At 37.5% G+C, this 27,350-nt stretch overlaps 2 protein-coding genes across 2 annotated transcripts in view; one reads left to right on the forward strand and one right to left on the reverse strand.

The window, feature by feature from the left end:
• The first annotated feature begins 1,794 nt into the window (after nt 1–1,794).
• On the forward strand, nt 1,795–5,085 carry LOC131432489 (zinc finger protein 665-like). The gene is made up of 3 exons (XM_058598799.1): nt 1,795–1,884; nt 1,953–4,890; nt 4,979–5,085. The coding sequence occupies exon 2, from the start codon at nt 1,962–1,964 to the stop codon at nt 3,093–3,095; it is 1,134 nt and encodes a 377-aa protein (XP_058454782.1). The 5' UTR covers nt 1,795–1,884; nt 1,953–1,961; the 3' UTR covers nt 3,096–4,890; nt 4,979–5,085.
• Nucleotides 5,086–7,304: 2,219 nt separating this feature from the next.
• Nucleotides 7,305–27,350, reverse strand: part of LOC131427110 (uncharacterized) — a 54,383-nt gene continuing 34,337 nt past the window's right edge. The window contains exons 9-28 of the mRNA XM_058590034.1: nt 25,057–25,737; nt 24,833–24,992; nt 24,715–24,763; nt 24,471–24,538; nt 24,276–24,406; nt 24,043–24,207; nt 23,802–23,974; nt 17,383–17,446; nt 10,389–10,588; nt 10,234–10,328; nt 9,879–10,172; nt 9,555–9,816; nt 9,274–9,496; nt 8,639–9,220; nt 8,428–8,587; nt 8,315–8,363; nt 8,190–8,257; nt 7,998–8,128; nt 7,778–7,942; nt 7,305–7,709 (exon numbers count right to left, since the gene is read on the reverse strand). Of these exons, the coding sequence (XP_058446017.1) occupies nt 7,536–7,709; nt 7,778–7,942; nt 7,998–8,128; nt 8,190–8,257; nt 8,315–8,363; nt 8,428–8,587; nt 8,639–9,220; nt 9,274–9,496; nt 9,555–9,816; nt 9,879–10,172; nt 10,234–10,328; nt 10,389–10,588; nt 17,383–17,446; nt 23,802–23,974; nt 24,043–24,207; nt 24,276–24,406; nt 24,471–24,538; nt 24,715–24,763; nt 24,833–24,992; nt 25,057–25,737 (3,894 nt within the window). The 3' untranslated portion in view covers nt 7,305–7,535. The remainder of the gene's footprint in view (nt 7,710–7,777; nt 7,943–7,997; nt 8,129–8,189; nt 8,258–8,314; nt 8,364–8,427; nt 8,588–8,638; nt 9,221–9,273; nt 9,497–9,554; nt 9,817–9,878; nt 10,173–10,233; nt 10,329–10,388; nt 10,589–17,382; nt 17,447–23,801; nt 23,975–24,042; nt 24,208–24,275; nt 24,407–24,470; nt 24,539–24,714; nt 24,764–24,832; nt 24,993–25,056; nt 25,738–27,350) is intronic.

A 27,350-nucleotide genomic window follows, 5' to 3' on the forward strand; every position in this document is an offset into this window, starting at 1 on the left:
AATATTTCAATGTATTGTTATACACTATTCAATTAATTGTGAAAATGCTTTTTACAATGGAATGTATAGGTTGATAAGTATCGTAACAATTCAAATCATAAAGTTTTCTCATACATTTTTTCTTGGAAAACAATAAAATGTACGGTTTGCATATTGTTTGAAACAGTACGTGTACAATAAATTCAATTGTAGCATCGAAGAAACAATATATTGAATCGTTGGAAATGAAAAAAATCTTGTCAAGATACAATAAAATGTATTGTAACCCATATATCTAAAGGTGAATCAATTGTTTATGCTGTACCATCAATGGTTTATTTTTTTACGGGAAAACAAAAATAAACTTGTCATTTTAACCAACAGCAAAACAAAAATCTACCGTAAAGTGAATGTTACACCCAAAATTGTGGCTCATGTGAAAGCGGCACCCAAATAGTGGTGGCACCTCGTGTCGATCGTAATGACATCTGCAAGTGTTCGCCATGCAGATTGAGCATATTTTACACGCAGTTCATATATGATCCTGTATATCTGTTTTCAGTGCTAATATTAACATCAATACAAAAAAAAATTCTGAATGGAATAATATCGGGACACACATTCACAAAGGAGAGTGGGGATGGGAACTGGAGAAAGAATGTGATATCTGCGAGGAAACCGAAAACCTTGAGCCTGTTTTATACAACTGTACGAAATTTAATACCAAGAGAAACCAAACCTCTCAAATCCATCTACCATCAAAGCACATATCACGGTTGATTTTTTATTAGGGCGCATTAGCAAGTGACAGTTTCTCTTTAATTACTCTCTCTTTCGATTATTGTAATGTGATTAAGAAGATTTTCTTTGATTTCACTACTCTGTTTGAAAGTCGAAAGTTTCGGGTATCATTTTATGCAAAAAGTTGAGTGATAAACGTGGAAACCACTTGGTAATTGATAGAAGAGAAAACAAAGAGAAACTGTCACTTGCTTATACGCCCTAATGAAAAATCAACCGAGATATATAAGAAATCAAATTACGACAACATAAAGCTAAATAAAACACAATCAATGAAAACTACAAGAAACCCAAACAAGGCAACTTTGGAGAGATAGACCGTGAACGGTCTTAGCCGTCTGTAAACAGACCAGCGATGCCAATTATACCGATTTTTGTACTCGATACAGGAATACAGATATGCTCTCTCAAAATACAGATTACTCAATATAATAAATACCGATTTTCAGTTTTTGTGTTTGGTTTCATTGGTGTAAAACAGGTTGAGCACCCTTTTTTTTTTTGTTCGCAAAATCACTATCCTCACTAAATCGATTTTTGATTTTTCGAGATAGATAATGTAGATCAGAGATGCCAGGTCTGCAGATTTGGGGTATAGTGCTGCAGACATATTTTGTTGTGCAGATTTTTACAGACTTTTGAAATTCTCGCAGACTTTTGCAGATTTTTGAAATTCTCACAGACTTTCGTCTATATTTTGAAATTTCCGGAACCTTTTTTTTTTTTTTTGCTCGCCAAGTCAGTTTTGCGTGTCATACTTTATAGAGAAATTGCTGCCAGCAAGACATACTTCTGACTGCAGATTTTTTTTCAGATTTACAGACCCTGTCTGCAGATATTTGAAATTTTTACCTGGCATCTCTGATGTAGATAGATTTTTCCGCCAAATACAAATTTTTGAAAAAAAAAACAGTTGGCAGCGCGGGTGAACAGAAAAAAAAACAAAAAAAATTAAAAATATTAGGAATGCTTTATTTGATTGTTTAACAAGAGTTCTATGAAGTCTAAGACATAAAGTTGAAAAATATATCCTGAATTATATATATATATATATATATATATATATATATAGTTTTTTTTCTGAAGATTTTCTCGTATTTAATGGTAATATTTTTACGGGGATGACAAGAAAATTTGCAGTGCATCAAGAATAAATAATTCTCTAAACTTAGTTTTAGAAAATGGACCAAGGCACGGAGGTACTCAGCAATCATTCCTCATCCGGCAAACTGACGCACACCTGTGACGTATGCGGTAAAAGTTTTATCAGGAACAACCTCCTGACGCAGCACAAGCGCATTCACACCGGCGAAAGACCCTTCAAATGTGATTACTGTGGGAAAAATTTCGCCACGAATTCGCTTCTCAAAATTCATATCCGGTTACACACCGGCGAATGTCCATACAAGTGCAATTTTTGCGGTGAGAGATTCCTAAGAAATTATCAACTAATTCATCACACAACTGTTCACACCAATTTGAAGCCGCACAAGTGTGACGTGTGTGGCAAAGAATTTATAGTAAAAGGAAGCCTCACACTGCACAAACGAATTCACTCGAATGAAAAACAGTTCGAATGTGATTTTTGTGGTAAACATTTCACAACCCGAGCTAACCTGACATATCATAGTCTCATCCACACGGGAGAACGTCCGTTTAAATGTGACCTCTGTGATAAATCATTCAAGACGGGTAGTTGCTTGAAAAACCACCGACAAATTCACACGGGTGAAAAATCGTACAAATGTGACGAATGTGGCAAAAAATTTAGATTGAGTGGAAGTTTGAAAAATCACTTGCCCATTCATACTGGGGCCTTCAAATGTGATTACTGTGGTAAAACTTTCGCAGGAAATGCGGTCCTCAAGATTCATATACGGTTACACACCGGCGAACGTCCATACAAATGCGATCTTTGCGGTGAGGGATTCCGAAGAAATTATCAACTAACTCATCACACAAGTGTTCACACCAATTTGAAGCCACACAAATGTGACGTGTGTGGCAAAGAATTTGTAAGAACTTGTGGCTTGAAGAAACACCTGCGCATCCATGCTGGGGAACGACCGTACAAATGTGATTTCTGTGAAAAAACGTTCTACAATTTCAGCTCCCACGCATATCATGTACGAATACATACCGGTGATAAACCTTACAAATGTGATTTATGCGACAAGGAGTTCAAAGGGAGTTCAACATTGAAAACTCATCGACGCACCCACACCGGCGAAAAGGCTCACCGATGCACCGTGTGCGATCGGGCGTTCATAACTAGCGGTAATCTAGCGAAGCATATGTATACTCATACCTCTTAAAATTACACTTAAAAGTCTTAAAATTACACTTAATTTGAATTCCATTGTTCAAAATTAGTTCTAACGTAAATCATTGCAAAACTCCCATGGCTGAGGAATTTGATGGTGTAGCAAACATCATCAGATAAGATTAGTTAGCGTTAGAAATTTAACATATTTATATGTGTTACAATCTTTGGCTTGGCTGTCATTTCCGGTATATGTACTGGGATCGTTTTTCTACGTAATTTGGATCACTATTGATCAGTCACGTACCCAGAGGGGGGACCGAGGGGCCTTGGCCCCTCCGAAATCAAAAACATATAATTATTTAGAATGTCTCAGACTTGTGTAACAGAAATAACAAGACAGTAAACGTAATGAAATGTAATACAATATAAGTTCCAGTGGAAAAGTTTAAAGTATATGTTAAAAACAGCCGTAAAAGGCACACCGAGAATTAGGTACATAAGCAATCCTCAGTAACATTACTTTTCAATCTTTGGGCCCCTCCCGAAATAAAATCCTGGGTACGGACCTGCTATTGATAGGTCGCATTGAATCAGCTTCAGGATTGTAAAGCAGAATTTAAACTGGAGTAAAACGATACAGCACGAATCATGCGCTCATAGAAAACTTTCTGTTAATCTATTTATGGGGTAATATGCGAAACATTAAATTGTCTTAGTTAACCATAATTGTGTCAAAATTGGGTAATCAAATATACCGTACCGGTAGAATTACTATCAAAGTTAGTCGTTGTTACATTGAATTAGTGTTTATATGAAATGACAACCTGAAAAAAAGTGTGGTCTGAGAAATAGCTGATCTTTTCTTCGATTTGAACTTCAAGCAAAAAACATGTTTTATTTAACAATTACCGAAACACCTGAAAAGTTCTTTCCAGATACATATTGTTCTGGACATTATAGTACCAAACATTATCTTGAAAATTTGTTTGAAAGAAATCATTTCAGTGTTTGTCTACAAATTGACAGGAACGCACAAGTAAAATGTTTTTTTAAATCAAAATATTAATTGAAACAAACTAATCGGCCGAGAAAAATTAATTCTCATGTTTTGTAGTTTCAAGCAGCAATATTTGCTATATCAAACCTGATTATCTTTTGTCACTATTTCAATAAAATAAATCGTTGTGTGAACCCCAAATGTTTTTTTTTCTGCGCGCAGAACACACATAACTTTATATCCAAATCGAAATACCGACAACAATTTGATTGTTTCCAAGTAGTGTATATCAATTTCGATAATAATCTTTGAAACAAGCCCTGGAAACTTAGAAAACCAATGAGTTGTAGACAGCACTCAATCTCATTTTTACGAATTTGGTATCTCATTTTACGATTTATGCCATTCTCATATAGAAAGGTTATGCAATCACTGTGAAAACCGACTGTTTAATCGAGGCCCATTTGACTCAGCTCGACGAACTGTACACACTTAAAACAGATTCTTGAGCTCGGCATAATGAAATACCGAACTAGATCGGCATCACGACATTTTACTAATTGTTCAGTAATCCATATACTCTTTTCCGAAATTCGTTAATGTAATATTCTGATATCTCGGTAAAGCGCGTTCTTTTGCCGAAGTTCGGAAAAATATTAAACTGAGCTAGTCAGTAAACAACAAATATACCATATATCAGTAAATCCGTTTGTCGAAATTTCGAACAGTGTGTTAGCTTTTACTGAAACTCAGTGAAACACTTGTCATTTAATGTCTATTGTCGAATGTGCAAAACATCACGTAGCCATTGCTAGTGGAGCGAGAAAACAATATATATTGGATGAAGGTAAGAGATTCTTATATTTCTTGAAGAGACAAGTGAAATAAAGAACTCTGATGTCCATATATACTTACAAAAATCTTCTAATTTTCAGGTAGATGCATTGAGGAGCACTGGAAATAATTGTCTTTAACCGTGATGTTTACTTTTGAGGTTTGCTTTGCTTTTTGTACACTCCATTAAAATGAACAATAATAAAACACCCACTTTTCCCAACCTTAGCTTTTGTGATATTTATTTAATACAATAATAAAGAAAAATCCTAACTACATTCTATTACTGATGACTCGGCAATTCATTATTCGATTATAATCGCTTTTGCCGAGCTAACAGCAAAATTGTTGCTGACAAGTTCGGCAATAATTCTCAGTAACTATTATTTTGCCGAGATGATTACCGATCGCTCGGCTGTGCAAATCTCGGAACTATTTTTACCGAGATTCAGCAATAAAATGTAAGTGCAGTTGTTTGAGTAGTTGTGTGGGCAGTCTGTTCGAGTTGTTTTTTGCATACGATCGTTTAGAGCAGTTATCAGCGGCCCTTACACGAGTCATTAAAAATGTCATTAATAAAAAATAATATCATTTTAATGAACGTGTAATGGTGCACTAATGACGAAATTTCAAACAAATTTGAATTACATCATTAGTTAGTAATCATTTAAAATGACATTTTAATGCTCGTGTAAGGGCCGCTATCGAGTAGATTTCCAAGCTGTTTTACAAGTGATTTCTACAGTTCGACCGTCCCACGACAAAAGGGCCTAACTGCAAATGACATTTTATCTTTGTTTACTTTTTCTTTCACGATTTACCGAACTGATTTTATATTTGACGCTAAACTCTTCACAAAACTTTCAAGGTAAAACTATAAGCTTTCGATTTAAATTGAAACTTTAGAGAATTTGCTATAATGGCTCCGTAATAATCAAAAGAGAAAGTAAACAAAGAGAGGCTCTCATTTGCAGTTAGGCCCTTTTGTCGTGGGACTATCGAGTTGTTTTGCGAGGATGTTTTTGGAGCATTTGTTACGTGCAATGTTTCGCAATTTTCAAGCACTTATTCGAGTTTTTTTTAAGCAGTTTTTCGAAATGCTTTATGAGCTATTTTTTTAGCAAATTCAAAATCCTCCCCCCCACCCCCTTCCCCCAAGGTACTCTACTACGAGTAGATTGTAAAGCGGTTACTTAGAGCAGTTTTTCAAGCAACAGTTTTCCGAGTAATATTCCAGACAGTTTTGCGAGCAAATATTTAAACATTGATTGCGATCAATTTTTCAAGTGATTTTTAGAGTTGTTTTTCGAGGAAGTTTTTAGAGCATTTGTATCGTGCAATTTTGCATGCTCTTTTTACAAACACTTTTCGAGATGTTTCTAGAGCGGGTTATCAATAAGGTTTTCGAGAATCTTTTCGAGCAGTTTTCCGAAACTATTTGTAAAAAGAAACAGTCGAGAATCCGCTAAAAAATAGTTTTGAACAAATTCTTGACTGTTTCATTTTACAAGCAATTTTTCGAGTAATTTTTCGATTTTATTTTATTTTATTTTTTGAAGCAGATTTTGACTGTTTTATTGTGTAATGTTAAGTAAATTGTTCGAACAGTTTTTCTAATAATTTTGTGAATAAGATCTTGGAATTCTGTTTCGAGCAATTTTGCGAGTAGATTGCTTTGGTTTTGCACTTTCGAGCAGAAATGCCAATGAAACACCGTCAAAATACCCCTCCCTCTCAGCAGGCCATTCAATTTTGTTGGTCTTTGAGCGCTTGTTGAACGACATATTGCACGAAATATCCTTTCAATTTGCTGGAACGGTTTGTTGTTGTTTTTTCTCTTGCAAAAATAGTGTGAAAATTAAGTGTTACCTTTACATAGAAATAAGATTTAGTGTTATTCTACGTGAAGTAGAAGTATTGTGCAGGTATGTATTTAATTTAGTTTAAACAAATAAGTGGAAAAAACTTCAGAAGTTCTGCAGTAAAACTAGACCAACGGGGCTCCAACTCCTTATGTTAACAATGGCTCAACAATGGACCTCTGTCTGCCGGGTTTGTTGAACGAAAAAAAGGCTTTCGGTTTAACGGTCTGTTTCAAAATCGGCAAACGAAGGTCCCGTGTTGGTCTCCCGTTGAACGATTGATTGGACTTTCATTGGACCAATGATCCAACGTATTGGACCAATGAAAGACCACCGTTGAACTTTTTTTTTAAGTGGGAAATTATCACCATTGCTTAGTTCAAAACTCGCCACTTGAGCAGCGCTGCGATCGCAGAAGAGACGCCTGCCACTTCGATTTATGAGTCCAGTTACTTTTCCGCGATTGTTGCGCTGTCCAAGTGACAAACATTGCATCATTGGTCATTTTTGCAGGGTTGAAAAAAATACCAAGCTTTCTAGAAATATTTTTCTTCTAAGAATCGAGTTCTAGCACTCTGAAATTGGGTTCGTATATAATTTGTTAAATCAAATATGTGTCAAAAGCAATTCACATGTCCTGGCTCTGAGGGATACTATGTAAAATGTCATATTTGCTTTTCATTCATCTATTTTTTGTTCTTGATATGCTTCTGGCTGAGAAATGGAAAACAAAACATAAATTTAAATAAGAAATTTATAAATATAAACTTTGTTCTAAGTGTTTCAATTCCGTCCATCACCAAATTCGGCACTTGTTTTCGGGATTCATTGCACTACCGATGGGACACCGGAACACCTCACTAAACTCCTCCATATTGCTAAGAACACCGAGAACACGAAACCGGGACGGACTATGTTCATCCTTCAGCAACCATTTGGCAGCTCCAGGTGAAATAACATCACAGTATTGCTGTGAATAAAAGATAGGGGTTCATTTGTTTTGTTTGGTTCGTATTTTTTTCGCATGGTTGAACCTACATTCCCAAACGATATAAACAAAAGTTGCTCGTGTGTAAAATCTTCAAATCCCGGCAGAACCGGTTCCGAACCGTTGTCTTTGACGAACGATCGGTAAGCCCAGAAGGCCTCCCGAAGCCCTCCATTATCGGCGATATTTTCACCGAGTGTCAAATTTCCGTTTACCTGAATTGAAAAGGTTATAACCGTCAATGTAACATTACCGACTCAACGGGCTTACGTATGACTTTGCCAACGTATCGTAATAGCTGCTGTATTGCTTAACCAAGCAATTAGCTCGGTTGTCGTATTCCTGAGCTGTCTGATTTGACCACCAGCGTCTCATGTTTCCGTGTTTATCATATAGCCGACCTATCCGTTCGATGAGGGACTAAGATCAGGTTCTAGAAGTTACTGGAATAATTGAGTATACCTGAGTCATCGAAACCATGGGTAAGCTCATGACCTAGAGTCTCCCCGAGAGCTCCGTAGTTCAGTGCCCTGTGACAAAAGATTCGGATTATTTTATCGGTGGGTCCGTTTTCGAAACATACTTACTCCAACCCTAGATAGTAGTAGGGATACTGAATTATGGCAACTGGAATATCTACAAAAATTATCGATAATTTAATAGCATACACATTTCCACAAACAGTAAAAGAACAACTCACAAATCAAATTCCATTGTTGAAGATTGTACGCATTCACAATAGCTGGGTTCAAGTCCGAGAAGCGGTTGTTCTCTAATCGCCAGGATCGCAATTTATCTGTGAGTAAAAAGTTCATCGCGTTGACCCAATTCTCCAAATGACGTTTCTCACTTATCTGTAACTGTATTCAAATGTTAGTGTTATGTTTCTTGAATCACCGTCCCATAGATACCCCTTCGTAGTAATTCTCCAGTTTCTCCACGTCCAAAATCCACTCGGGAAATCCAATGAAGCTGTTCATTGCTTTGGACTTCTCGAGAGCTGCTTTCTTCGTGTTGGAATCCATCCAGTCCGTTTCCATAACGATACGCTCGAATTGAGCCCGAATATCCTGAAGCATTCGTTCGACCCGTGGTTTTGTTTCCACTAGGAAATTCTTATCGGAGATCGCATAGTTAACCGCTAAACCCAAAAACTTTTGCACATGTTCAGCACAAGCTTGTTCGGTCTCTACGTCATTTAGTTCGTTGTTCACCAGATAGTCGGCAACTGTTATCCACACGTAGAGTTCGATTTGTGCATCCGACTGTCGGGATAGAGCTTTGACGAGTTTCTGAAGATACTCAACTGATGTACTTTCGATCTGTAGTCTGTCCGCCGAAGTTGGTTTCACCTCCGGTAAATCGGCGAACAGTACATCTAGATAGCGTTGCCATATAGGAAAGGGTTTTTTCGGAGACAAATACGAATCCGTTAAGTTCTGAAGTTCCTGAACACTGTAGTAGCTGGATTCTTCCTCCTCGGATTCTGGTACCTAGAACTGAAAAACTAACCAGCTGTTGTGTGTGCTTGTCGGTAGATACTCACATCCGGTAGAGTCTCACGAAACCTTATGAACTGTTCGGCTAGTGCCGAAAATCTTTTCTGTAGTTTTTCAGTATCGATACTTGGTTTGACCGCCTCAATAGTATCCTTAAGCAGCTCGGATAGTTCGGCAGCTTCGTCCTCTGAGTTTTCATCGTCGTAGTCCTCATCGTCAACATCATGCTTGCCAGACCTTTTCGGTTTTAATCTCGACCACTCATAGTATCTACCAACAAGATATTAGGAAATTTTCTGCCCATAGTTTCTCAATTTTGATAACTTACGGAAAGAAAAAATCTCCTGGAGCGTAGAAATATTCCAGAGTCAGCCGGTTATGCGTTTTGTTCTGATAATCCGGGATTATGTCGAACCCTATAATCACATTTAATCCTAATTTCCGTTGAATCTTGGCTACCGAAGTAATCCAATCGAATTTGTAGTTCCGTGGGGTGTATTTAGTGTAGTTCAAAAGCGTCGGAACCGTAGGTAGACCGAATTCCTTAAGATATTTGGCGACAGCTTTGAATCCTTCTCGTTCACGGGCAACTGAAAGTAGTAAACCGTTAGTATGTCATCTACGCAATCCACGACTTCAGTGCGGTTGTCACCGGTATCCAGACAAGCCTTGTACATCGCCTTGGACTGTGCCACCGGTTTCGGGTCAAACTGAGTGACGTTCATCTCCAGCTTCGCCATTATGTTCCGATAGACTTTATCCTGACGTTCGTTGTACCAACTGTAGGCGGGATGGGTCACCGGACGGGGATGATCATCGGCCCAGTTTCCGCACACGTACGTGTAGAAGTCTTCACAGGGGTCAACCGTCAGGTCCATGCTTTGTTTGAAAGCAGATGCCGAACGGAGACACTCTTTGCTGTGGCATACATCCGGCAGGGTTCTCGCTGGTGGATGATGAAAACTACGATAGGAGTGCAGTTAAGCTTCAACGAATTGACTACCCACCGAAATAGAAGATGGCGTAGATGATCGATGACAGTAGGATTACGGCTAGCAATAGAATACAGATGATGAACCGAGTACAGAAAACTCGACATGGGCTGGAATCAAAAAGGATTCGTTGCTTTTAAAAAAATGGATAGCATAAGTCACACGAATACCTGCGCCCATCGTCGACGGCCGAAGTGGCTGGTCTTTGACGTTCCGAATCGTACCGCCGAGAAACTTCGGTATTCATAGCTGGCTTCATGTGTAGTACCATTTGAATACCCATGCCTCTGTTTTCTCCATATTCTTCCATACCGAATAGACTCGGTTTGTTAAATGTACAGTCAAGTTCTCGAAAAGCCAATATTGAAGATGTTCATATCATAAACTTCTGAAGAATGATTTATTTTTGGGGTTGTGTAACGACGTAGTCGTCATCAATAAAGTTTTTTTTTGCTTTTGAAAACAAACAAACGAAAAAAAAAACAAATAAACAAGAGAAAAATAATAATGAAACATTAAAATACGGTAGTGTTCCGGACGGATTCATTTTAGTGAATTTCCATGTTTGCACTGTTTCTACAGGGTGCGCCATCTAGACAGGACCCATTTAAATGTTTAATAACTCCGACATTTCTTTAAAATGAACAATATTGATTTAGAATGTACAATGCCATTTATTGTCAAATGTTACATTGTCAGAGTTGTCATGTTATTTTTTTCCAAAATCCGTCTCTGACTCAAAAATTTATCTGGATTTGTCTATGTCTATGCAGAAGAAAAAAAAATTTTTTTTGAAAAAAAGGTCTCATCACCTATCGACTAGAGGCTAAAAGCGTAAAGATCTGTTGAGGACTGACAAAACCTTCTGCAATCTGTAAAATCTGGAAAAACATCTGGTTAGTTAGTATGTCTGTTGAAGCGAAAACAAAATCTAGCATTTACCAGATAAATCTGGAATATTGGCAGCGCTGCACATTGTCGCAAAACTGAATTCCCGATAGCGACACCTGCCAATGAAAAATGGAACCCAGAAAAGGAGGGTTCTTCCGAAAAATTTCATATCGGCAGAAGTGATTTGCAACGATTTTTCTGTTTATCGAACAGTGCAAATAGAAATCAGCAATAAAAGTTAACTCGGAGTAAAAAAAGTTGAAATTTTGAATTATGGTTAGGTTATGTTTTTTCGGACCTACATTTGTTTAAACAGAAACAAAGTAATGTTGAATTCTCGAGTACTAGAATGTTTAGCTATCGTGTACCATTCATCATGGATTTTTTATTTGATATTTCCGGGCATTTGAAAAATGGTACTGAGTCAAGTACAATACCCAATTCTAAATAAACATTAAATCAAGATCAACATTACCAGCTAAGAGTAAACACTTTGTCATCCACTTCTACTATGATTTTTCAAATGAATTTTCCCGTTCTTGAAAGAAATTGTTAAAAAGATTAAGTAATTAAAAATTTTCCTACCGATTTGACAGCTCTTGCTGGAAGTACAAGCAGCGCCTCTACATTTCGTTTTAGCGTCATTGTGCCAACTCAGATTATAATATCGTTCAAATGACCATCGAGTGGCCCTTTTTTTGGAATTTTGCATTTCGAGCATAATAGCAGCAATTTACCCCATGATAGAACCTTTAACAAGTCTTTGGTATGCTGACATACGCTCGACTCTCCAAATAAACCCACAGAAAAAAAAACAGTCCGGTGGAAGGTGCCGAATGTCTCCCACATTTTTTTTTGCAATTGGTAATCTAACGCAAAACTAATTTTACCTAACGCGCCATTTAAGTTTCCTTATTTGAACCTTTCTTAGAATGACCATTGAAATTTAGACGGGCTATTATGGGAAACTTATATAATTCCAATTATATTGTAAAATTTTTAGATTTGTTACAAGAACTATTCATCTGAAAATGAATGAAATTTTTTTTTTTCTATTTCGTGTAATTATTTTTGATTTTATAAAATGATATGTAGACAAACATCGAGATCCGGAATTTGTTTCGATTTGGTTGAGGTTATTTTGAACGCTAGAGGCGGTAAAACACTATTTTTTATCCTTTTATCGCATAGATTTCCTCTGTATTTTGACCAGCCCGGTGGCAAGAATAGGGCGCTCCAGCAAGTGCTATCGTAGCCAACATTTGGGGCATTTGGTGGGCAATCAGAGCGCTCAGAGTATGGTAAACAAACATTCGAGCATTTCAATTCGAGTAAAATCTTAATTTCCTTATCGTAGTGATGATATTATGATCGACAATTTGCGGGGAAATGCTTTAAAGGGTACTGAATAAACAAGTAGTTTGTAATATCCAATTTTTTGTTAACCATTCTTCCTCATTGTTTTGGTTTTTGCAGAAAGATGCTAGCCACAGTTTCATGACGTCATAGCAGGGGGCTGATTTTGACAGATAAACTTGCAATCATCATCCTCGCACAAGTACGCCCCTAGCTCAGAGTTGCCATTTTAAAATCTGTGTTTCAACTTGAAAAATCTGTGTGCCATTTGTATTGCACATTTTCGATCATAATCTGTGAAAATCTGTGAAAAACGTTTTGAAAATGTGTCATTTTTATGAAATACTAGCTGACCCGTCGAACTTCGTCTCTCCCAAAAATTATTTGTTTGAATTTATGTTTTAGGACAGCAGAATTGTCAAACGACTATGTAGTTAACGTTTATCTCCATTATTTTTCTGATTACTTATCCTACAATCAACGGTATGCGACACACATTCGCTTTAGCTCGAAAAAGCAATGTCACCAAAAGTTAATGTGAAAATGTGAAATAATTCTGTTAAGAAAAAGTTGAGCAAATGCACAGATTGTCATCCCATCCTTTGAGTCAATAAAGAATCTCTCTCTAACGGCTTCGACATAATGGATATATACAAAGACATCATATTATCAAGATATCCAGCTCTCACATTTCCCGAACAAATCATTGGCAACATGCTGAACTGAAGATTGAGATCGCTCCAAGCTGACAGGGTCTGATATAAGGTTCCACGCTTTCTCTTCCAGATGTGATTCTTGCTTTCGGTAATGGATAAAAAAGCTCACTAACCAAAATTTTGTATTGATAAACTTAACACATACATACAAACCATTATGAACAGTCCGTTTTAAGAAATTACTCATACTTCAACGTTCACCCGACGCAACAGAATAAACTTTGAAGCAGTTCCTTGTACAGTTTTTAAGCAGCGATAAAGTTTTCTTAGAACTTGTTCTGTAACAGTTCGGCTGAAAATTTCGAATCGTTTAATAGAAACACACATTTTTTTGCCAAAATTCGTTTTTATTATTCAACATAATTGCCATCAGAGGCGATACAGCGATTATAGCGATCTTGCAACTTTTCGATACCATTTTTGTAGTACGATTTGTCCTTTGCCTCAAAATAGGCCTCAGTTTCAGCGATTACCTCTTCATTGCTTCTAAATTTTTTACCAGCGAGCATTCTCTTGAGGTCTGAGAACAGGAAAAAGTCACTGGGGGCCAAATCTGGAGAATACGGTGGATGAGGGAGCAATTCGAAGCCCAATTCGTTCAATTTCAGCATGGTTTTTCGTTGTTGTTTTGATTCGATTGTGAGCTCACGCGGCACCCATTTAGCACAAAGCTTTCTCATATCCAAATATTCGTGAATAATATGTCCAACACGTTCCTTTGATATCTTTAGGGTGTCAGCTATCTCGATCAACTTCACTTTACGGTCATTGAAAATCATATTGTGGATTTTTTTCACGTTTTCATCGGTAACAGCCTCTTTTGGACGTCCACTGCGTTCATCGTCTTCGGTGCTCATATGACCAGTACGAAATTTTGCATTCCGTTATTGAGTCATTTGGCAAGTAATAATTTTGATGTGCAATTAAGCACGTGACTCTAAATGACAAATAACATGAATCAAGTATGCATGTGAAATCTCCACACAAAACTATTCGTAGCGCGCCAAACGATTTTTTTACGATCTAGTATTCTTTTCTTCGACGAACAAACACTTATGCAACTCGTTGCGCGCCAAACATCAATCGTAGATCTAGCAACCAATGACGACTATTTCAACGGAAAATTCCATTGTCCATACAAAACATCAATAGTTGCACTATTTATGTACCATTTAATTCCACTATTTCACTGTCACATTATTACAATTCCGCAAAGTCACTACACTTTAATGAAGCCTAACAAACGTTACCATACAGATACGCGTATTTCAGAATGATATTTACATCCTTCTTCAGTGTATCGGTTTTAGAAGTTTGTGCTAGTGACATAGAAAACAACTTTATGGATTTTTCCCACTTTTCCGGCAAATTTTCCTAATTTTTTTGATGTACGAACCCGGTGGGGATAGAAACTAATAAAACAAAAAAAGATTCATGTAAATCCGTCCATCCGTTCTTAAGTGATGCGATTACAAAGAATGATCTCTGCATTTTTATATATATATATATATATATATATATATATATATATATATATATATATATATATATATATATATATATATATATATATATATATATATATATATATATATATATATATATATATATATATATATATATATATATATATATATATATATATATATATATAGATTCATAGAAATCTGTAGAAATCTGCGAATTTTAATAAAATCTGTGTTCTGTGACACAGAATCAGCGTGGCAGAAAAATACAGCAAAATCTGTGAATATAATAACTCTGCTCTAGCTGTGAATCACAACGTTAGATTGCCCATAGAGTGGTCTATGATTTCTAATGTATGATTTGAATAGGACCCCTCGATGAGCTCGGTTCACTGTCAATTTCTGTCTTTTGAAGCAAAACAACAAGCATCTGAGAGCAAATTCAGCAGGTGGAAGTTTTATATGAGAGATCTATGATAGAACTGCAACTGGAACAAACGTATCTTCAGCAAAACCGTTCTAGTTTTAGTTTAATATTAAAACTGACATAATATGCATCTCATTCAGTAAAAATCATCCAAGCGGAGAGGTTGTGTTTAGATTATACTGGCTCGTGAGTTAACAACTGTTACCGAGACAACTCTAACCTGCAGGTAGATAACCTGCTGGTGCTAATCCCAAAGGTAGTATTCGGGGCGTTTCCCGACTGGAGAGCTGGCAACGAACGCATTGAAGTGTCGAGTCATAGAGGTGCCATCGCATAAAGGTGCGAAGACGAAGGGGCTCATTCCTGTTATATGAAATTAATACTACCCGTAAGCCCTCACGGTAATAAAAAAAATCAGAAGATTTATTTGCATAGAAAGAAATTGTGTTTTCCTATCCGTTCTGTTCACTCAATTTGGGATTGTATGTGGTTGACTGAATTTAACAATATTTAGCGAAAGTTTTTTTTTCTTTATTTCTGTTGGAGTTTGTTTTGCCATTCGTTTTCTTAAGGAAATTGATAAGTAAGTTGCATAGACTCAGCCACGATTGTTAATATGTCGTTCCAAAAGGACGTCGGCATAATGGAATTTGACGAGTAGAGAGTCCATAATTCATGATTTTCAATCTGCGGTAGACAATTTTAGGCAAAATATAAACACTGGAACACTTTCGTGAAAATTGTAGTGAATACAACTCAAATCAGCTGACATAGGAATGATCGTATTATTCGGTAACTAACCGTTTTGTGTTTTGATTTTCAAGATTTATCCTAATGATTTGTCTTCGACTTATCAGTGCACTAGCAGTTTATACTTTTTGTTATATGCTCCAAAGCCGGTGATATTGCCCCGTTTACACTTCTGCTGACTGACACCAGCATGCTGGCAGCCAGCAGAAGTGTAAACGGGACATATAGTACAAACACAAATAACGGATATACAGGCTCACATATGAACTGTGTGTAAAATTTGCTCAATCAGCGTGGCGAACACTTGCAGATGTCACCACGATTGACACGTGGTGTCACCACGATTTGGGTGCCGCTTTCACATGAGCCACAATTTTGGGTGCAACATTCACTTCACGCTAGATTTTTGTTTTGCTGTTGGTTAAAATGGCAATTTTATTGCCTACTGAGATCGATGTGTTTTATTCTGATCGAATTCTCGTGTGATTTATGCGACATGGAAATAAATTGTTCTCTAACACTTAGGGAAATCGTGTGATAAGTGCTAAAATTGTTATTGTTCGAATATTTATGTAACAGGCAGGAGGATTTTGTTGTCGTTCTGGAACGTAGTGGAACGTTTTGAAAGATCGCGGCGAACAGTCGTGTAGGTGGCAGTAGTGTTTCCAACGTATAGCAAATATGAAATTTACACAGGATTTTGAAAATTTATTTTTCTGTTTTACGGATTCTGATTGACTAATATTTCAATATGACCTTTCCTGTTTAAAATAAAATCTAGAAACTTCTAGCACAGAACGGTTTGTGGAAGTAGATCATCCAAATAACTACACAGTGAACAGAGTCCTACTAAAACGATCAGAATTGAAAATTACTATGGACTAGTACTCGGTAGTACTGAGTACTGAGTCAGATACTTGAAGTAGTAGATTGCACTGAAATATCCTCGAAAATGTGTCCTACCTCACTTCACTAGACCTCGCGAAGTAACTTCATAGGTTCCCGGCGGACCTTACGACTCGCGCGAACACCATAAACTAACTAACTGTTGACTACGGACAGTTTATAGTATTTAAATTGTACACACAATTTCACACCTGTTGAGAATCGATATTTTATGTGCTTTGTGCGGATCTCACGCATCGTCGCCACCGCATTCGGAGGTGTTAGAAAAATCCTTTCCGCTAAAACGTTTCCACATTCTCAGGTAGTAAGGTAACATGACGGAGAATGCAATGGAAATAGTCGTTTTGTTTGACGTTACTTTTCAAGTGGGACGCAACCGTGGTCTTAGCATCTAAATACGTTTGTGAATGATCTATACAAACCTCGGTTCAGTACTGCTTTATTCATGGTAATAAAATAATGTCACAAATGATTGGATTTGAACCTTAAACAAAAGTTTTTGGTGCACTGCTAAACAAGTTTCTACAATGAGCATTGGTTTCTATTTGTGATGCTAAGCTTTAGTGTTTCAACGGCAAATAAAGGATACGCGTCTTTTTCATCTCTACCGATTGAAGTTTGCTACTCCACTCCAAATGAAGTGCACTCAAACTTGGTAGCGTAAAGCAATAAAAGTTCCGGCAATTGCAACGTCTAAACTAGATATCAGTTTCTTCCTAGTGAGGAAACTAGGAACAATGATTAGATGCATTTATTTATTTTTTTAAATTGTAGCATAAGTTTGTTAAAATGTATGATTAGAGTTTTATTTTGGGTTTTTTTACGCTACTTCTGTAACATAAACATTCAATGGGACTTCCGTAAACCATCAAATGTCAAAACTTAAAATGTTAAGCTGTTTGAAACAAAAAAAAAAACATTTTGTATTATTTCTCTCATGGTTTATATGATCATTTTTAAGTCGACCACTTTCATTAATCGGCAACTCTGGAACCGGGTATTGGATGTGACAAAAGATTACCCTTCGTTTGTTTCAAAGTTTTGGTAGATCGGTACGCTCCCGGTTCGCTAGTTCCCAATATAAGGCATTGGTCTGTCGTAGTCTTGGCCGGAAAGGACTCTTAATGTCGGCAGAAACATTGCACCAGCCATGTGACAGTACTATGCACTAAAGAATCGACTTCAAAGCTCATTGACACAGACTTAAACAGGTCAACATTCGCATGAGATTCCTTGATTTATTTGATTTTGCTATTGAGACAAGATTGAAACATTTCGGATTTTTTTTCCGTCGTCACCTATATAACTGTATGTATTTGTTCGTATATTATGCTGTAATTCTAGATCTTATTCAATGCCGTATTGTGGGTATGATTGGAATTTCTGATAACTTGAAGATGTGATAGGAGTTCCGGGCGGTAACTTCAAAGTTCCACGTAAATGATCATACTGTTTAAAAGTACTTGTAGAACTTCCGGCAACTTGAAAGAACGATAGAAATTTTTAGGTGGCGTTCTTAGGAACTCGAAGGTACATAACAATAAGTGCACTAGAAGCTCTGGAAATTTAAAAGTATAACAGAAAATTGCGTTAAGTCTCAGATGTGGAATTTCTAGCAACTTAAAAGTACTGGAAAAATCCGAATTGACATTCGCTCTACTTATAAGAACAGCTGACACTTCTGGGAAGTACACAACTAGTTCCTCGTAAGCGTTCTCGGACCTTCTGACAACTTGAAAGCACGTTAGAAATTCTGAGTAGCACTCTTAACGAATTGTAACTGCAAGTTCCTTGCAGCTTACAACTACGATGGAAGTTCCGGGTGAAACTCTTAGCTAGAGAGTATGAAACAAGTACCGCGTGAATCTTCTCGATGAATAGAATTCTTTTGGAAATATATGAGCTAGCATAGTACTGAATCTGAATTCTGTATTTGGATTTAGGAAATGAACTAGGAAACAGAATGCTGAACCTGAATTTAGGAACTGAATCTCGATCTGAATTGTTCTTGGATTCTTAAATTCAGTACAGGGGGGGGGGCATCATTCGAACAACATTTTGTAACTTTTTCGTGGAAAAGTATTGATAAATAAGTCAGTGAAGAGGTATTTTTGAAGACGCTCCTTAAAAATCATGATTTGCGGTGTATGCTGTATCTCAGCGCAGACTAATCAGAAGTGAACAAATGAATGCAGCATAGTTAGAGTAGAAATTTTTCTAGACCCCAACGTTTCTGTTTGATTATTTTTTATTTTTTTTTAATTTTTGGTTGTTGTACAAAGTGAAAGCTGCGATTTTTCACGAAAAAATCCGCCATTTTGTAACTGTTAAACCTCCCCAAAGTAACAAACAACGAAAAGGAAAACGTTGGGGTCTGGTTTTTTAAATGTAGAAAGTGTGTGCAAAATTTGAAAAAAATTAGTGCAGTAGTTTTTGAATGACGATGGATACGGACTTTCAAAACCTGCTTTCGAGGAAAACGCGTTTAAAGGTTTTTGTCTATAAAATCAATGGAAACAATTAATTACTCCAGGGAGTCCGTAGGGCAGGGCCGGTGAAACATGTTAAACCCAGGTGGGTAATTTTTCATACTGCGGAGAACGACCTACTATTTTGAAGTATTTCTCTATTCTAATGGAAATGATATTTATCCCTATATGTATCACTCTGCACTTTAGTCGTTTTTTAAATAAAATATTGATTCTATAAAACTTTTCATGAAACGCGTGAATTAGAAGTTTGAAGAGTTTTCGGTTAGTTTTAAAACAAAATTTCGCATCTAAGGTTTAACCTGGTTTCGAAATCACTACCAATTTTTGTTTTCAATTCAAAGTACCAACCTTCAAATAACATTTAACATCAATAGCACCACGAACACTGAATCTATCGACATATAAGTGACGTTACTAATTCATTTATGAAAAATCGAAATAACGAATTCCGTGTGTTGCTAAAACATTACTTTTTAAAGGAAAAAACGCTCAAGCCCAGCTATAGCTTGAGAAGTGTTTTCCTCACTAGGATTAAAGACATCATATTAACAAGATATCCAGCTCTCACATTTTCCGAACAAATCATTGGCAACATCCTTTTTTGCGAGCATGTCGCCACCAGGCGAGTCCGCATCGAATCTCAAACATAGAAGCAGGGGAGATAAATGTCAAATTCGTGCGCGCCAAAATAGCAGGGCTGCGCACTCATACAATTGACATGATATGTTGAATGTGATGCCGTGCGATGGCGTTACTGAACTGAAGATTGGTTTCGCTCCAAGCTGACAGGGTCTGCTAGGATCCAAGAAAAATGAAGGTTTGTGGTATTTTGATTTTGAACGTGGCTAAATGAAGCAGTCAACCGGAAAAAAGAGGTTTTGATTAACGTAATATATGAACGCAAAATCAAAGTTCGTGAGATTAGATATGCTGAGATCGTTAGCACATGAACTGGAAGTTCTTTTACGATCTTGTACGAAAATCTGCGCCTAAAAAAATCTTCTCCAAAAGGATCTCGAACACGGCCGCTCATAATTAACAAAAGTCTGCCGCAATAAAATGGAATGCGTTGGTATGAAACAGTGGACGAAACATGGATCCACTATTTTTATCCGGAGTCATACCAGCATTCAGACTGGGAAAGCCGTGCCATAAGTCAATGAATAAATTAAACGAATTGGGCTACGATCTGTTTCCTCATCCAGCCGAGGAAGCCGATGTATAGACCAGCGCAAATCATTCTATAAGGATGGTATTGAAAAATTAATAAAGTGCTAGAACGATTGTATGTCATTTGAAGATGATAATGTTGATGAATAAAAAATATGCCTGCACATGAAATTATGTTTTTCTGGTTAGTTCCTGGACTGTTTGAACGATGTGTTAGCAACTTTTACTTCTTTTCTGAACCACACAGAGTTCAAGTTTATTCGATACAGAATCTTGGTTTGTATGAGTGGTTTTCTTAAAAGCGAACAAACTCATTGAAACGCAGACATTCAATGGAAACCGTGAACTTGTATATATACGAAACTGTCGTATTTGTTAAAAGAAACCATGACAAAGATTTTCGTTACTAACGAAAGTTTCGATCTCGAATTATCTGAAATATGATTTTACAGATATAGAATAATCTACTCTAATCAAAGTGTAGAAATACTTTTAGTGCAGTTCGTGTCATGATATGGAAAATTAATTAAAAATGAACACTGTTTGTACGGTTCTCAGTATTTTGAGTTTGAACACCGGTATAGAAAACAAAAACGTAGTTATCCGCCCGATTCTCTCGATCCCCGTCCCTGTCCACCATCTTTATTGGAACTAACAAGATCTTTTTTTTTTTGTAACTTACTTTTTCGTTCTTCTTTCCTCCGGCTCTTCACCATTTCGATGGCAACTAATTAGATCTCTGTCGTATTTAGACATGCTGTTCCCACCTCCCCTTTTTACCTCGTTTTTCACAATATTTACTTCTCTTTCATTCTCTTCAGTAACATCACCATCACCGACAACGGAGAACCGCTCCAGTCGATGACCAGGCTGCGGGCCACCCGCCGGGTATTCGTAGCCTGGGGATGTTTCCCGCGGACCCACACGGACCGAATGATGCGGCCAACATAGATATTTACCAACGCCATCTGGAAGACTCTCATGCTATATTCAATTCACCGGCCACTGCTGATCGCCACCTGAAAGCTGAATTTTCTAGAATCCGCGACCCCGATGTGACATTTCCTAATGATACTATTCTAGTTTCAAGTCAGTGGTTAATTACGATTAGAAAATACCCTTGGCATCTTAGAGCTTAAGCAGTGTACCTTAAAATTATATTATATTATTGAATAAAAAAAACGTAGTCCTACGTCAAAAGAAGATATAGAAGGTGAGATGTGACAAGGTTTATTTCATCATGCAGAAATCTTTTAGTAACTTAACTTTCACTTTTTACAAGAGGAGTCGACCTTAAACATCTGCCGCAAAATTCCGATGAAGGTCTTCTACTATTTACTATTCCGGCAAAGCTACCAAAAGTTGTTACTTTCTACTTACTACTGCATTCTTCTTTTGCCGGTTCGGAATGTAAAGAGTAAAAGACCTTTATCGGTATTTTCCGGTATCTCAGAGATCCGAGTGATTCTTTTGCTGGAAGGGAAAAGTTAAGTTACTAAAAGATTTCTGTTTGCTCAAATGACCCTTGTCACGTCTCACCTTTCTTCGGTATATCGTCACATCCTTGCTCTACCTTGAGAACTAGCATTCTGTAATTTTGATTTTATTTATTATTCCGAATTACAATAAAAATATTCTTATTATTATGAATAATGCTATTATTTCAATTGTTTTTTGGTCGAAATTTCAGGTGGGTAATTACCCACCTTTGGAACCATGCTACCCACCTAATGCTACCCACCGTACCCACCTCTTTCACCGGCCCTGCCGTAGGGTCTAACATTTTCAAAAGATCATATTTTTTCTTTTATAATTTATTATAACGAAACATTTCAAGAATGTTTTGTCAAGTTTTGAAATCAATCGAAGTAGAAATCTTGGGCCTGTGCTCCGAGCTCTTGCTTCTTCGTAGAATGAGATAGCCATAGATAAAGGTCCATAACTTCCAGAGTTTCGTTCCAATAGTCTTGAAAATTTCACAGAAAATTCTTCAAATGTTTTACTATAAGAAAATATGAAGAAAATAATAAATGATTGTTCAAAAGTGTTAGACCCTACGCGCCCCTTAAGGTACTAAATTCAAGTCAAGAAAGCAGTTCCAAAAATCTAATTCCAGAATCTAGAATAAGGATTCAGTTCCAGAGTCTTAGTTTTAACTTTTGAACCTGTATTCTGGAACGAAATTCTTGAACTAAATTCTAAACCTAAAATAAGTCCAGACTTTAGTTGGACCATAATCAAGGTTCTGAATTCGATTCCAAAATTCAGTGTTGGAATTCAGTTTCAGAATCCAATCAAAATTAGGCGTTTTGAGTTATTTATGGAGGGTTTAATCATAAATTCCTGATCATATTTCTGATGATATGGAGAAAGAATCATGCTGTTGCGTTGAACATCTTCTACAGCTGTTGAAAACTTTTCGCCATCATTTATTTATTCACACCAGAACCGAAAGTTTGGACCAGGGTTCAGAAACTGAATTCAAGAAAAACAGACAGGAACAGACTTCGAATCTAGTTGCAAAATGCTGGTTCGGAATGCAGTTAGAATAATAAGTTCATGAATTTAGTTCTAGAACTATGAAACTGAACTTATTCTCAAGATTCAGATGTTCTGGAACTGAATTTTGAACTTGAATTGCGAACCTGAAAAAAAGAAACTGAATGAATAAAGTTCCAAAATCTAGTTTCAGATTCCCAGTTCCGCATTTAGTTCTAGCATGCAGGTTCTGAATTTTAGAAATGAATTCTGAAACGGAATTTAGGAACTGAATTCAGGAGTTGAATTATGAAACGGAATTTAGGAATTACATTTTTGTTCAGAAGTCAGTTCTAAAACTCAGGCTCAGATAAACTAAATCATATTCATCATTCGGATGATAGTTGAGTACAACGTAAAGCCTTGGTATTAGATGAATCAAACCTTTCTGTTTCAACAGACTTCACAGCCGATTCATAGTGAACGATCAAAAACCGTGGTCTGGTCTAATTTGGCTTCATGCCACAACTCTTTTATCATGTAGGGGTGGGACGCGACTAACTCTGTGGGTTTAATGCCGGATGGCATGAACCCACCTGTCTTGACTGTCCTGAACTCCGTTGGATTGAAATCAATGAAAGATGTGCGGACAAAAAAAAGAAAGAGCTAAGAAATTCTTTACATCGGTGCCATGCCATGCTGTGGGTTACAGTTATTCGAAAGTGTTAATTTAAAGGCAAACATCTTAATAACAGTACTTCGAAAAAAGGTTTACTAGTATTTTATTGCACTCATATCACACTCACTGTTGTTATTATTTCATTGCACTTAGATCACACACACTAAACGTACAGTTTAGTTATGAAACCCGTCATTGTTAAATCCACTTAAAACTGTTTGACCGTAGAATCCTGGCTACTTTGATTTTCACCAAATCTGACATTTGTCCGTAGCCGGATTCATCTGGCTTCCTCGCTTACAGTTGAATGTTCGACTGAACTCCTGTGAGTTGCTAAGAACTCCTTTGAGCCGAATCCAGCCTGGACAGTGCGTATCATCAAGAGCCGCCTTAGCTGCCGATACCGTGTGGGATTCGCACCATAGCTGAGGAATGAGAAATGCACGTTTTAATGACTGCATTTTTTTTCGAAATTACCAGAATGTGAACGTACATTTCCGTAGGAAATGAAGAACAATTGCTCGTGGGTGTAGTTTTCGAACCCGGGCAGAAGCGGTTCCTTTTCATTGTGCTGCAGATAGATTCGGTAGGCGTGGTAGGCCTCCCGAACTCCACCATTGTCGGCGATGTTTTCACCGAGAGTTTGCTTTCCATCGATCTGAAGAAAAAAACACGTGTTTCATAAGCTTGACATCATTGACTTAGAATAACTCGTAGTAGATTTACGTAATCGTTTGCTTCATCGATGAAATAACCACTGTACTGTTGAATGAAGCAGGCAGTTTTGTTGACATATTCTCTAACTGTACTGTTGGTCCACCATTGCTTCAGGTTGCCCTCTTTGTCAAACTGACGGCCTGGAATTGTTTCAAACGGTTACCGAAACAAAATGGCGGATGCAGCAGTATTACCGTCACTTACCGCTATCATCGAACCCGTGTGTTAATTCGTGCCCTAGTATCGTTCCGATTGCTCCGTAGTTCAGTGCTCTGAAATTGTCGGAATCATCAAATGAATAAATTTAATTGTTTTTCCTGCAAACGTCGGCTAAAGCAATTGCAGGTGTTCGCTTCGAACGGTCACGGGTGCTTTCCGGTGCTGTCAGTGCGCAAAAAATTTAGGTGATTGTTGGTGAAAATAGTGCCCCATTGAGTTAACATCTTACTCTAGACCCAGGTGGTAGAAAGGATACTGTAGAATGGCAATCGGAATGGCTGCACTCCGGGGAAATAGAAATAGTGGTTGAGGTTAGCCCCTGTCAAATATATTTGACCGATACTCACTTATGGCGTTGTCCTGGAAGGTGTGGAAAGCGTTCACGTTTGTCGGGACGGTGTCCCAACTGAGAACGTTTTTCAGACGCCACCGTCGGAGCTGTTTGACGTTTCTTGATTGAATAATCTGGATCATGTTTTCCAGATGTTGCGTATCGCTAATGTCCAGCTGTAACAAGTTCGAAGCAACGATGTGATGGAATTACTCAATATAGTACATAAAAATAAATTACCTTATCGTAATACTCTTCCAGTTCCTTTTCCTGCAGAATCCACTCGGGGAACCCGATTAAACTTCGCATAGCTTTGGATTTTTCCAGCGTGGATTGCTTGGTCTTCCAGTCCATCCAGGTGGTATCGCGAACCAGTCTTTCAAAGGCATCCTGGATATACTGCAACATCGTCTCCACTTTTGGTTTAATGTCTTGTACGAAATTCTGATCGGATATTGCATAACTCACAGCCATTCCGAGTAGCTTATTGACGGCTCCAGCACAGTACAGGGATCGTGGGGTGTATCCTTCGGTTACGGTAGTTACCTTGTAGTAGTCGTAATGCAACCTGCGTATTTCGGCCGTTGTGTGCAGAATCAATTCTTCGACGACAGTCCACCAGATGAACAGTTCGATGTGAACCAGCGGAGTTCGCGATAGATAGTCTGCAAGTAGTTGTAAATAGTAGATGTCGGCATTGCTGGTCAAGATCAGATCGTTGTTCAGATCCAGTTGAGCTTCCGGTATGCCTTCGAAGACTTCTTCTAGATAGTGTTTCCAAATCGGAAGCGGTTGTTTTGGAGCCAAATATTGATCGGTTTGGGTTTGAAGGTCGTAGACGGTCGTATTGACCAGATCCTGAAGGTTCAGTGAGTCATCCGGGTTGTTACTTTTGGAGTTGTTATCTGCTAGTTTATCGAACTGGAAAGAGATTGAAAAGATCGTTGTTTTCTTCAGAAGAAGAATACTGTTTCAGGTAGATAGAAAATATATAACAAGTTTTGCGGCTGCGTCTCAATTTTTTCACTTATAGCTCAGTTAGTCGTAGATGGATTCATATCTTCAAAACACTAGTTATGACAAAAATACCGTACCGGTGTTTATGAATGTGGGGCTCGTTCTTTCTTTAAAAAATACAGTTTAACCTTTGAGTTGCTACTACTACTTTAATTAACAAATTTTGCTTATATACTACAAGTTAGAACAGACTTACGTCTAATGTTAATTCTTAATTTATTCCGCGCTTGCGCATAAGCCTGAATTTCGTGTTTCTTACCTCCCTAGGCTTGTGCGCATGCGTGGTTATGCTATAAGGAAGAGAGAGAACACAGGCATTCAACGACCCCTTATTTCCTTCTTTTCCTTACATTGCCCAGCTTGCGATCCCAACTATGACAAGTTAAATCCAGCTGTTTCTCCTCCCTTCAAGGAGGTCATTCACTTGTCTCGAGGCATGTGTTTTATGCTATTCCTTCCTTCTTCGAGGAGGTCATAGCCCTGCCCGAGATAAGTGCTTACATTATTTTATTTTAGCCCTTTAAACGACGACATCGGTCGTTGCTCTTATTTCTAACGGATTTTATGATTCGATGTCGTAACCCGGGAGCTCGACGATGCGGGAGATTTCATTTCTCGCTAGCTTAAATTTAGAATCCTAGTATGGGATTTAAATCTAGGCACGCTGGTGAAACTGTCAGCCACATTTCAAACCCCCGTAAATCCACCACATCGATTTACAAAATACCGTGGCTGATATTAATCGTTTCTCGTTAATGTAGGATATAATGGTGCAGTTCTTCTTTCCTCTATTTGAACGCTTTCACATTCGCCTGAGTTATTTATTTCGTTCCTATCTGCCTCTTGTTGAGACCTTCGCAACGAGTTTCTATGAGACAAGAAAGTAGTCAGTGAATCCCAAAATGAAGCAATTAACTGCCACCCTAATCCATAAATATCGTACAATATACGCCCATGCATTATTGTGTCTACCACAAACTTCAATATTCTCCCTATCATGTAAATTCCTAAGAATGTAGAAGTTAAATTTCCCAGCCATGTCGTCCAAGATATTAATTTTTCCCAATATCTATTCAGAGCGTTCTCTATCACTCTTTCCGATACTAAGGCGTCAAAATTATATCCTTGTAGGTTTGGTTGTTGACTCGCTAAAATTTTATGAAGTACATTTTTTTTCTCCTTGATCATAAATCATATTACGCATCTTTTCAATGCTATCGGCATCATAAACTCCGCTTTGCATTAGGCTTGGTAGCGGCGTATACGTCCACGTCGTGACTATGTCAGTAGTTAATTTATTTGGCGACGTCGTTTCTCTCAAACGACCATCTGTAGTATACCATCTTCCGCCAAACATATACTTCGCAGGAAGAATTGGTGTACAATCTATTTCGGTTCCCCTCATTTGAAGGATTCTTGAAACTGGAGCTAAATACATTTCAGTCCCGTTATACTTTACTGGGATTTCCTGATAACATCGCTCCGCTGTTCTATGCGTGACATAGACAGGTTTGCAT

Source organism: Malaya genurostris, chromosome 2, assembly GCF_030247185.1.
Source record: "Malaya genurostris strain Urasoe2022 chromosome 2, Malgen_1.1, whole genome shotgun sequence".
NCBI classification, from domain to species: domain Eukaryota; kingdom Metazoa; phylum Arthropoda; class Insecta; order Diptera; family Culicidae; genus Malaya; species Malaya genurostris.

Bases quoted from the DNA above. Each gene is read 5' to 3' on its own strand.
- LOC131432489 (XM_058598799.1), top strand. From the start codon at position 1,962: ATGGACCAAGGCACGGAGGTACTCAGCAATCATTCCTCATCCGGCAAA.